The following is a 13,239-nucleotide window of genomic DNA, read 5'->3' on the forward strand; positions in this document are numbered from 1 at the left end:
CCCCTGTGTGCCTTGGCAGTCTCAGCAATTTGAGCAATGGTCAATTCCGTCGAGTCGATTAATGCTTTAGTTACAAATAATTTTGTTTACAATAATGCTGTAGGTGACATCAATATTTTCAATTAGTATAAATGAATATGTTAACCCTCAGTAGGTGTCATATCTTTATAATATTTTGCTAAATAAAAAGATTAAATTTGAAATGTTAGAAATCGCATTTATATACTTCATTTTTTATTATTAACTTTTACACGTTTACATGATTTCATTAAAAAGAAGATTAAAAAAATGATAGAGATTAAAAAAATTAATTTACTTGAGAGAATAAGACATATATCATTACTTATTATATATACGTATATAGACATTAGATAAGAAATCTTATACTATACTTATCATTACTTTATTCTATCGTGTAAAAGAGTATGAAAAAGATATATTAATTTTTAAAAAGATATAATTTTATATTATATTTTATTATTATTTTTAATGTTCTATAGAACCCAAGTTATTACACTGTATTTATCTACTGAGGATTAAAATATAAAAAAATCAACAATTGTACATCGTATTGTTTAATTTCTCTGAACTAATTAAAAAATTTAGATGAAATTTATTTTATTTCTTTTCTTTTTTTGATAATTTCATTCAATGCTAAGAGAATTTCTACCAAAATTTTGGTTCTTGAACAATATTTTCTATCAAAAATTCTTGAACAATGAACAATATTAAATGATATTAAATGACTCAATATCCAAAATTTTGAAATAGATATTTTTGCTGAAAAAATATTATAGAATTTTTTTTCAATAAATTTCTGTTTTCAAGACGTAATGTTTATATCTTGAAAAATATTGGCTTATGACAGAAATATCTAGAAATTAATTTTAAATTAGTAAAATATACTTAAGAGCTGGTCTTGGGCCATGCTATCTTGGCATCGATTCGCTTATAGGCAAAAAGGCAGTGAGAGAGCTCCTGTGGACATTCATGATCTCCGAGCAACGTTTCTAAAACAATTTCCGGCAAAAAATAAATTTTTACAAATTAATTAGATATATTATAATTTAAAAATAATTATGCAAAATATTATACAATTAATCATTATTAATGACTAATTGACAAGTATTATCAATAATTAATGCAATAATTATATTTATGTTAACATTATAAGAATAATGACAAACATGATAAAAATAGATATATAACAAACGAGATCAAACGTACATTTTCACTAATTGCAAGATAGATTTAAATGCAAAAACTATTATCAATAATTAAAATAAGATAAGAATATTTATTTGGTTATCTCATTTATAAATTTTACTATTGCTCAAAAAACTTTTCTATAATGTTTTATATTAAACGAAAAATATAATTAATTTTATACATGGTTCAACTTCTATATAATAATTCAACTTCTATATAATAGAATTTTCAGTGATCCTAATACATTTATAAATTGATAAAAATTTATAAATTGATTGTCTAGAATATTGTGATGTGGGATAGGATATTAACGATCTAGATGTCTTTGGCCAATATTCATAATCAATGTTCTTATATTTAAGATTAACTATTAAAGTACAATCTTAAGATATCATGAAACAATTACTCATTAGGGTTATTCCGCGGATTAGTAATTTCATATGATTCATTTGATACAAATTTCTAATTGAATACTGTAATGTTTTTTTCATATATAGTAATAAACAAATAATTGTTTAAAAAATTTTCCTTAACAAGTACATCCATTGTACAGGTATGCCAATTGGTCTCCTGTTGTCTCTAACATCATTATAATAATATCTCCCATATATATAATAAATGGGCCCACAAACTCTATGATGAGCTCTCGGACTAAAATTAGACTAATATACAGCATAACACAGTGTAATTTTATAATAATAATTTCTTAAAATTTTTTTAATTTTGCATTTCTCAATAGTGCTCTGGGAGTTAGAATTTTGTAACAAAGAATTTTTTTATTATAAAATTAATCGAGATATAAATAATTACAAATTTGATTATTATTTTGTGTAAAGATTCATAACTCTATTGCTAGTAATGTTAGCTGAATTCTTTTTTTAATTTACAGAAAAATATTGTAGATTATGAGAAAACGATGAACAATGAATGATTACAAAAATGTTTCGTTTTCATTTGTTTAATGATAAACTTTTTAAAAATTTTTTAAACAATCAGACGAAGAATCAAAAAAATATATTTAAAAAATTTTTATATATTTTCAAGAATTGCAGCAACTAGATAATGAGTCGGAAATCCATTTAAGGAACTAAGAAACAGAAGGTGATATGCAATTTTCTGTGTCACAAGCGACCTTTTCATCCATCCGAACAGTATGCCAATGATGTATTCTATTAACTTGTGCAAAAATGAGAAAATTATTTATCAAATAGAGAAAATTATTTATCAACACAAATACTGCTGTAAGCTCATTTCGCATCGCTATGCCGACTCCTTTCATTCACTTTAAAGGCCAATTATAGTCTGCTGGGTATTTATTCTTTCTTCAGTAATTGATACAAATTTCTAATTGAATACTGTAATGTTTTTTTCATATATAGTAATAAACAAATAATTATTTTAAAAATTTTCCTTAACAAGTACATCCATTGTACAGATATGCCAATTGGTCTCCTGTTGTTTCTAATATCATTATAGTAATATGGGTCTCCAATGGGCCCACAAACTCTATGATGAGCTCTCGGACTAAAATTAGGCTAATATACAGCATAACACAGTGTAATTTTATAATAATAATAACGCAACAAGTTATAAAACTGTTATACAACTGTTATATAACATTTTAAATTACATGTGATCAATGTAGCTGCAATGAATAAGAAATTCAATTAACATGAACATAGAATGTTATGCAATGATCTGAGTGGAAAATCCAATTAATGTGGATGTAGAATGTTACGCACACACACAATAAATTGAGTAGTAGATAAAAATTCAATGTCACTATCGATTTTTTTTCAGAAAAAATTTACCACTTTGACAATATGGCAACTCCTTGCACCCTTCTTAGGGGGGAGTCTTATAATCTGGATACATAAAGCACATAAAAATTTTAAACAATGATTTCTTGTAAATTATTGCGCATTGACACTAGTTTCTCTACTATGAATTAGTGAGAAAAGAATAGTATAACATATTAAAAAAATTTAATAATATCAAAACTTGATCTTCTTTATGAAAATAATACAAATAGTTCCGTTGTCATTACTTTCCGAACGTTAAGTTGAACCATATATATGATCTATGATGTAATATTGAATTAATCTGTAATATTGAATTAATTTCTACATTAAATGCACTTACCTTCTCCTTGTACCAGTTTAAAAAGCCCATAATCCTGAGGATTTGTGCATCTAATCTTATGCGCAAGAATACGGCAAATTTCCTTAGTATTCATGTTGGGTCTCACTGGAAGTGTTCTAGTATTTAAGGAACCGTGCAATTCATCTGGTACTAAAATTCGCAATATAGATGAACAATCCGGCGTTCCACATCCCTAAAAAAAATGATAAAAATGATATCATAAAAATCGAATTGAATTTGATATTTTCATAAATTTTCTTTAAAAACTTAATTTTATTTGTATAATAATTAAAAATAATATTTCAGCACTAACAAGAAAAGATACAAAGATATCCCTCACCAATTTTAATAAAATTTAATGATTTTTTTATAGAGGAAATAAAAATATTTGATATGAACAACGTTTCCTTATATTTTTTACTAAATTTTCAAGATACAATACAAATATATTAACTGTTACATTATTTTTATTTAGAAATGTAACTGCTTCCAGCATGGAACTTTCTGTTTAAGAACTCAAGTCCGAAACAATAATTTTAAGCGAATTACATTGTCTCAATTTTTAATATTTGTTTTAACTCACATTTGTTGCTTTTTAACATGTTCTTACGAAAAAGTTCTAATCGCATGTTATATCCAATCTTTGAAATCATATAAATCATTTAAAACATCATATAAAACAATCATATAAAACATTTTATTTTAAGGCAATGAGAAGATTAATTGTTCCTATATGACTTTACATTTAAATAGATGTTATAATAATTATTTATTATTTATATTAACATAATCCGATTCATAAGAGATATACAATTAATAATATTTATTATTCTATTTACGTTTAATGGAGACGTGGTGCTTTGATTGGATTTAAAGGTCTTTAAAACGTGCACTGCGCTCGACAATGTTGTCAGGTAATAGCCACCTTCGCCACTCAAAAGAGAAGCATGTAGCAAGCCCCACATGTACTCAGCTTCGACCTCCGCGTCCACAACTTTTCCACGTACTAAAACCCAGATTACTAATGGTAGAAGATCGTCGGCGCTCAGTCTAATATGCTTGCCCAAATTAGCTTCCTTCACCTACGAAATTACAATTAAGGGGATCTATAGTCGTCTGTTCTACGACCAAACGTATATAACTTCATGTCGCAACTTTTGTTCTTTTTTAGAAAATCCTTTTCCGGAATTAAAGTATATACAACAATACGTGTCTGTGCGGTGGAGTTTATACCGAATACAAAAAAGAAATTGTTTAAATTCAGATTTTTTTTACCATTTCTTATAATGCGTTTGAAAATAGATTCGGCTACTGCCAGGAAAAAAAGTAAAGCATTATAAAAATTATGATGCTGCGTTTCGTATCTTTTACCAGTAAATACTAGTAAATTAGTTGATGCTGTAGAAATTTCAAGTATTACACTCTATCATATAATACATGATGCATAATACATTATAAAATATATTCATATTTGTATATAGCATAACATATTCAGTAATTTGTATAAAAATAACAGTAAGATAAAAATAACAAAAAGATTGATAAGTATTAAAAATATTTTCGAAAATATTATTATGCTTACGTTTCTATAAACAATAATACGTGAAGAAAATTTTAGAAAAACTTACGGAATTGAAAATAGCTGAGATGGCTGCCAATAAATGCTCTAGTTTATCAAGTGGGGAATCAGCTCTCTGCAATCGCTCGATGCATTTGAGAATTCGTTCCAGATTCTCTTCAGAAGGGGGTATGATTTTCGACTATATGCAAAACAATTAAAATTTAATAAAGTCGATCATTCTTTTTCATAATATAAAATTTATGAAGTTCATGAAGCTATTCTAGCGTTTTTTTAAAATTCTTGATATTTCTTGATATAAATGTGCTGTATATAATAGATCTATATTTAGAAAAATTTACTCACCTGAACACCGAGATCATAAATTGTCTTGCCCTGGGCATGCTGAATGTTTTCTGCTAGGGTTTGCAGTGCTCCACTGGCGAAATAATGTTCATTGAACAATCGGCACACATGTTCTCGAAGGGGTCGCACCACCAGACCCATCATCACATCCTCAAGAATCGCATCAAGATTCAAAAACTCGTTCGGTCGTAATTTCAATCGCTCTTTTTCTACCTCCTTCTCAAATTCACGTTCGCCATGTTTTACCAGATAATTCTTCATACCTGACATAAATTGACGCATATTGCGCATTACCACATGCGGAATCGCTTCCTTACTCTCTCGCGTGCATTGAATGAAGTTATCGATATTCTGCGAGAAAGTTGTAGTCTTATCTGCTGCAAGTTGAAGAGCGTAAGTTCTAATAGACGCCCCAGTCGCATTTAGCTGATCACGATTTTTTGAAAGCACTTGCACTCGTGGTGGTACTGTAAAAGATTTCGTTAAGTTTAGAATTTCTTGGAAGAAAATATAAGTCATATTTGTAATATTTTAATATACAATTAAAAAATTTATGTTAAATTTCATTGAACATATTTTACGTGTCCCAAATGATGATTCAAATTTTTGTGTTAATTTAGTACAAGATAAATATATCATATAAAATAATACAATATTATGTAAAAATTAACATTGAAAATGTAACACAGAAAAGATAACAATTGAGAATTTGACGCAATTTAAAACTTTCTCTGGTAGAATTATAGTAGAACATTCTATTAAAACATACCGATAAACTCCCAGCTAGAATCTATCGCCCAAGAAGTGTCATTAAACACTTTGGTCCTGATCTTTGGTGGTTGGATAGGTTTCGCCCGGGGAATCTTTTTTGTCTCCTTAGTTTGAGCTAATCTGTTCGCTAGGTTATCGACTGACGACGATATTAATGGCGTCTTATCTTCTATCTCTTCGGATGGTTCCTCCCAGCAATTAATAGGATGCAATTGATTAGCATTATTCCCTGTCGGGATTTGTAACCAACTTGGTTCGCTATGTCGGTAATTGTTCGCCGAATTATTTTTTATTGGTCGTCTTCTCGGAATTATAATGACATTTTGAACAATAGTATCAGCTGGTTCCGCATAAAAAGGACTGCTCTGTTTACATTCGGGAGTTTGAGGACTATTGCTTTCTGACTTCGCTAAAACAAGACCCAATTTGTTTCTTGGAGGTGACACCATACTATTCAATGAATTGGCACTGCCTGCAAAAAAGATTTTTTTTAAATCTTTAAACAAACAATTTTTAATATTAAAAGTTTCGGTAATTGAAAAAAAGGAACATTATTAATTTTAATATTTTTCCACATAATATCCTTTATCATTAAATAAAATTCAAGAGCAATAAAATAACAAATAAAAATAAATATACTTGCTTTAATAATCTTTGAATATTAAACTCTTATTAATGTAATTAATAAAAATATGCAAAATTTTTGGAAAAACTAATTTGGCTGAAACTTAGTACAAACGTTTCTTATTAGAGTGTTTATATATTCACATCAAAGTTTATGCCAAATGTATCCTTGATACCAAATTACTTAAAGTGAGCGTAAGTTGCCTCTAGGGCGTAAACCTGTAGAAGCATGGAAAGATGAACGTTGAAGATAGCTCACAAATAGATAAAATGTTTGAACCATAGTTATATCTGCTAATCATAGTTATACTTGCTAGACAGAATACAGTAGATACAGTATGTTAACATTTTAAAAAGCATATTAAACAAGAAAGGCTAAAATACAAATATGGAACGTTGATTAAATGACATAAACATTCTTCCTTCTCTAGATTTGAGATCATATTTGTATTAGAAAGATATCTAGGGATTCATCTTCTGCTCAACGACTCGTCATAATTGACTGTTTCGATAGCGCGCTTTCATAATCTGGTAGTCCAGATAAGAGTCATTCCGGAGAAGATCACTCTATTATCTCACTCGACTTCTTCCATCAAGACATCACAGTTTCGAAGCCCACTTGCCTTTTTCAGTTAATTTTTGATGGACATATCATATGTCCACTATGATTAATATCATTTGATATCAAGAATATATTTGGCGTAAACTTTGATGTTACTGTGAGTATTTAGACTTCTTAAGAAGTTTTTGTGCCAAATTGAGTCAAATTCTATGTTTGCAAAATTTATTCTATTTCACATGGTCTTTTTTTTATATAATTATAAATTTTTTTTATTTGAATTGACTTTAATATTAAGCTACTATTTGATATAAATCTTTTATATACCAATCTAATAGATTCTTACAAACTCTAGATAGCAGATCAGGTTGTTTTCCTATATCACTCTCTTCTGGCGAGTTCTGTTCAGGACTCTTCATCTCCAGAATAGGTTTAAAACTACTAAATTCTGAATTCATTTTTTCTTTGTATCCCATTTTATCGTTTTTTAGGATAAATCCCTCATTCTTTAGAACCATTTGTTCTTGTATTGGAAATTTTTCAATGATAAGACTTTCAGATTCTTTGGGACTCATCAAACGGTCATTTGAATTTTTCACACAATTCTGCGAAATGCAGGCGACACTGTTATTTTTCAATTTGTCATTCCAGGTCGACTGTGTCGATTGATCAGTTGTGTTCCAGATATCTTCATAATCAGAAATCTTATCGGCCGGTGAACTGCAGTAATATGAGTTCAAGATGTCCGATTCCTGATAGTGTTGAGAGTTTTTCCGGTTCTCGCGATCTCGTCGCTTTTTTGATTTGCTGGTGCTAGAAGGAGTAATTGGAGAGAGCACATTGGGTGTTTTTGGTATCAGCTTCGAAGTAGGGGATAAAATTGGAGTGATAGGCGAAAGAGGTGATTTAATGGAAAAATTGGAATTGAGAGATTTATCAGATTGAGGACTCAATAGTGACGTATTCGGATCCGATGGTGTATTTTGCTGTTGACAAACAGAGAAAGAGACAGAGAGAAAGAGAGATCAAATGGTTGCAACTATTTCAATGTAGTAAAGATAAATGATTTATTCTTTAGTTATTAATTATCTTAATTTATGTAGCAATAACAATATGTAGCAATAACGTAAGATATTATATTTTTATCATAATAAATACACATAAAATATGTGTATCTGTAAAATTAGACATTACAATTAATTACATTAAAAGTTTAAAATCTTCTATTTAATTACATTAAATAGAAGATAGGTAGAATAAAAACATGTCGACATAAAAAATGAGCATATTATAAGAAAATTTATTACACTAAATTAAATGAAAACTAAATGAAAATTCGAGAAGTTCACTAATTAAGTGAAAAAGATTATATTAAAAGTTTTAAGGCCTAATAATAAGCATCTTCAAAACACTATAAATAATTTATTACAAAAAATATCCTCAGCCGGAATTCGAACTTGGATTTTCTGAATTTCATATGGCATTTTATCGATTTGATCACCGGGACATATAGTGATATTAATCATAATAACCAGTATATGTAGGAAAAATGTGTATTTTAGATGACGTAAATAAACAATATAAGTAAAAATATATCAAAAAATTCAACAAAATAAATGAAGAAAATCATATTCGATCAAGGTGAGTTCAATTTAAGTCTGTTTCAATATCAATAATCAGCATACAGTTTGTTTGAATTGAAAATTGTAAACATTCACGCAATATATTATTAGACACTGATCTTGACTGAATATGACCTTCACTTATTCGTTATTATATTATAATTACGTATTTTTAAATTAGAAACGATGTGTTATTAAATTAAAAACTTGTTAAAAAACGATTTTAATAATTATAAAATTTTATAGAAGAATTTTTAAAATTTACCTGTGAACTGTTCAAATTGCTGCCTTGGTTTATATTGAATGTCACCGTCGTAGTTACAGTAAAATTATTCTGATTCTGACTAATGCCAGATTTGGCCCATCTTGGTGGAGGCGGTGGCGGTGTCTTCATATTTTGTCTAGCTCCTTGATTCTCAGTAATGGTATTCCTACTATCCGCTAATTCTGGTGATGTGAGGCACGATAGGTTATTTTGATGAAAAGTCGAAATAGATGTGAACTTCCTTGAACTCTTAGTAAATTCAACTGTTGTCAATTTTGGTGTATCCAGACTGTTTTTCAAATTATCAAAATTTCTAGTATCCTGTCTAGGATTCAGAATATTATTTTCCACATTATAAATCACCGGCGAAGGACAACGCACACTTTGCACAAGATTTGGCGAGATTAATTTATGAGATAGTTTGTCATCTGATGACAAAATTCGGTCCCTTTTGGTATTATTCAAAGGTTCATTGAAGGTTGTCAGATCGAGAGTGTTCGGCGGAGTTGGACGCGGCTGACGTGGCAATGATGATATAAATTTCGAAGTGATCGCATTGACAGTATTCGTCGGAGAAGGGGCATCTACATGTAAAAATTTATTAAATAGATTAGATTGAAACCATTTTAGAATTTTTTTGTGGAGAAATTTTTTGTCCTTTGATTTTTAAAAACTACAATAGTTTCAAATATAAATCCGAGATGATAGTAAGAAGAATTTGTATTAAATATCGCAATTATCGATTATTACTTTCTTTTAAACTTAATTATTTATTACTTCTTCATTATACTATAATTATATTCATTTTTATACTAAATTATCATTCTTTATGATATTATCTTACAGACAGGATTTTCAAATCTATCTTGTATACTTATATTGTTTAATTTTTTTGACATATTGTAGTTAAAAAAATAATTTATCCACCTGTGCATACTTATATACACAAATTGTGTTATGTTTAATATATTATATTTATTTTTTTTAATGTGAAATTGTATATATATGTGTATGTATATATGCAATATATATTTAAAAGTATTAAAATATTATTCATACATAAGTTGATACACATGCACATGCACACGTACACACACGCGCGCGCGCGCGCACGCATGCATATAATACTTACTACATATGGAATCAAAAATTAGAATCAATAATTTTGTAAAAAACATTTAAAATAAAAATGTCTTAAATTAAGGTAATAAAAAATTAAGTCATCAAATTTCAGTTAAAAAATAAAACTTTTAATAATAATCACTATGTGAATAACAGATTCAAAAAAACGTGCTAAAAATGGAATAAAAATAGAAGAAAAATAAAATGTCAATATCTTACGTATATTGTGGAATAATATTGGGGCCAGATTAAGCACTATATTTTCCGTGGTCGGCGTATTCACGTTATTGTTCTTGTTAATATGATGACTATTGTTATCTGCAGAAAAAGATTGTTATAAATATTTCTGTTTATAATTTTTGCTTAGCTTTGGAAGTTATTTGAAAGTAATATAAATCTTTAATACGCATTCAATTAATAAACAAAAACAGCAAATATTTAACTTATAATAAAACTTATAATTATTAAAACAAATCACTTTTTATATTGGAAAATTATTTTAATTTTATTTTTTAATTTTCCTCTTTAAAGAATGTTTTTTTAAATATTTTTCTCACTTATTTTCTAATCTCACTTATTTTAAAATAATTTATGCGAATTATTATTAGAAAAAACTCACCTCCATGAAAACTACAAAGACTAGATGTATTGCTGCTACTGCTTTCTGGTTGTTTCGGATTCGCCATTGGATATCGCCAGAATTCTTGGCCCAGCAATGCCAGCGATGACAACTGTTGTCTATTTTTTGCCTCTCGCATTGCTCTCGGTAAAATCAATTGCACTGGCAATTCATCACTGCTTGCCAAATAGAAATAAATACAGATAAATTCAAATTTGCTGGATTTGTGGTATATGAGTACATATGAAATTGTTTTATTTCTAAAGAGTTTGATCATTTAGCCTTTTTTAACTGTTGTGTTCAAGTTGTTATTTATTATTTAAGTTAATAATACTCTCTACACAAATATTATATATAACGATCTCATGAATCATTCATGTTTCAAAATCATTTTCATGTTTATCAATGATAAATTTAGAAAGAATTCAATAGTGGTACCTTTTATTATTTTTGAATAAAAAATAATTAAAACGATTTGTAATGAATGAATTTTATAGATGTGAGATTATAAGGATAAAAAAAGATGATAGTTTGTCACATAGATATGTCAACGGTTTGTTTTATTTCTGGGGCGAAAAATCTATGTATAAATAAAAAAGAGAAAAGAAAGCACTTACCAACATTGTGAATAGTGCGCAATCAATGAGGGGATATTTTCAAACCTATTCTCGCTCGTTTCCAAACTTAGTTTGCCCTTGTTGGCTTGGATCAGATAATGTTCAATATAGGGTCCCTTTCCAACAGGTAATCTCACTGAGAGAGCCATTGTATTGCCTTGGCTCGATTGTCGTACTACGAAATTCTGCAACAAAGAAAATGTTTACATAAACAATGATTTAAGCCTTTCACACAATAGAAGAAGTGTTAGGAATAGAAATAAATATTATATAAAATATTAAAGATATAGATAAAGAAAAGTATAAAATAGAAATAGAAATTAAACACTAATAGAAATTAAGCGTTACGTTTAATCTTTACTTCTTTCATTCCTCTAATATGAGGCATTATTTATTAAGTGATTCACCTAAATTTTCAAAATTTGAATTCCGCGCGCATATGGATTTCCCGTGATTGGTTGATAAGTCATATCTCCCACCCTTTGCTGTCATTATGCGCAATAACTCACCTTGCGTCTTTTCACCATGCTAGGATTTATGGGTAAAGCGCTCTCCCCCCCTCCCCCCTTCCACCATTGTGCTATTATGATCGTCGTTGCATAACTTCTCTATAAGCACGAGGTTTGACAGTCATTTTTTATTAGATTGTCGTAACGCGCGTAAGATCATACTTTTAAAGTACGGTATATGATAAAAATCAATCTTTTATGTAAAACCCGTTGCATCATGCTTTATAAATATATAGGACGAGTTTTTTAATCCATCGCATTGATGAATCGCATTGCGCACAAATGTATAAATTTTGTTACATAAAATTGTATTTACACATAATGCAAGTAATCAATCGATTAAAAAACTCAACTAGATAAACATGATAAAGAGAAAAATGAACAACGATAATCTAGAATTTCATGAAACAAATGGAATGTGCAAATTTTTTTAGAAACAACACTTTGTTTACAATACATATTAAATCTTTCTTTTGATAAGAAAGTTTTTTATTTATTGGATTTGAGGAACAGATAGATGATTTATATCCTTTATAATTCTGATATCACACACATAATTGGATTTAGCGATCTCAAAAACTATAATATGCGCGTACGCGCCCACACACACATACACACACACACACACACACACACACGCGCGCGCGCGCGCGCGCGCGCAATGGTAGTACGTAAATCTCATTTTCACTATACTGTGAAAAAATTAAATCGTCAAATTGGTGCCGCTCGTTATCCTTGTACATAAATATAATTATCAGAATAAAATTAAGAATGAATAAATATTAAAAAAAAAAATTTATTAACTTCTAATATATAATAATAAGAATAGAGAAATTCTCTGATCTGTATCAAGTCCTACACTTACTCCTTCCTCTTTGCCCTGTAACAAATGAAAGGCTCCAGCTCTCTGGATATCCGGCAAAAACCAGATTGGGTGAGAGCGTATAAGTCTTTCAATTAGGGAAATATCGCAAGCCACTTCACTGCCAGAATCTTCCATAGATCTTGAAGATACTTCCGAAGTAGCCGATTCTTCTGATAACGATTCTTCGCTCTAATAAGAAAAAATATTATAGTGCCAGTCATTGCGAAGATAAATAAGTAGACAAGTTAATTATTTGCAAAATAGTTGTTTGTATGTGTTTACAGGTCAGTAAATATCAATGTCAATATGTTTATAAATTTATAATCTTGAAAGTAACACGAAAATAATATTAAGTTACTTTCAAGATTATAAATTAACATAATTGACATTG

At 28.7% G+C, this 13,239-nt stretch overlaps 1 protein-coding gene across 1 annotated transcript in view; it reads right to left on the bottom strand.

Moving 5' to 3' along the window:
* Positions 1 to 906: 906 nt before the first annotated feature.
* The window catches only part of LOC105622608 (protein sprint), a 17,142-nt gene continuing 4,809 nt past the window's right edge, over positions 907 to 13,239 (bottom strand). The window contains exons 3-14 of the mRNA XM_012204024.1: positions 12,849 to 13,037; positions 11,475 to 11,659; positions 10,858 to 11,033; positions 10,458 to 10,556; positions 9,117 to 9,700; positions 7,576 to 8,215; positions 6,045 to 6,518; positions 5,276 to 5,742; positions 4,980 to 5,111; positions 4,191 to 4,433; positions 3,352 to 3,544; positions 907 to 1,010 (exon numbers count right to left, since the gene is read on the bottom strand). Coding sequence (XP_012059414.1) covers positions 907 to 1,010; positions 3,352 to 3,544; positions 4,191 to 4,433; positions 4,980 to 5,111; positions 5,276 to 5,742; positions 6,045 to 6,518; positions 7,576 to 8,215; positions 9,117 to 9,700; positions 10,458 to 10,556; positions 10,858 to 11,033; positions 11,475 to 11,659; positions 12,849 to 13,037 — 3,486 coding nt within the window. The remainder of the gene's footprint in view (positions 1,011 to 3,351; positions 3,545 to 4,190; positions 4,434 to 4,979; positions 5,112 to 5,275; positions 5,743 to 6,044; positions 6,519 to 7,575; positions 8,216 to 9,116; positions 9,701 to 10,457; positions 10,557 to 10,857; positions 11,034 to 11,474; positions 11,660 to 12,848; positions 13,038 to 13,239) is intronic.

The sequence above is a fragment of the Atta cephalotes genome, assembly GCF_000143395.1.
Source record: "Atta cephalotes unplaced genomic scaffold scaffold00047, whole genome shotgun sequence".
Taxonomy (NCBI): Eukaryota; Metazoa; Arthropoda; class Insecta; order Hymenoptera; family Formicidae; genus Atta; species Atta cephalotes.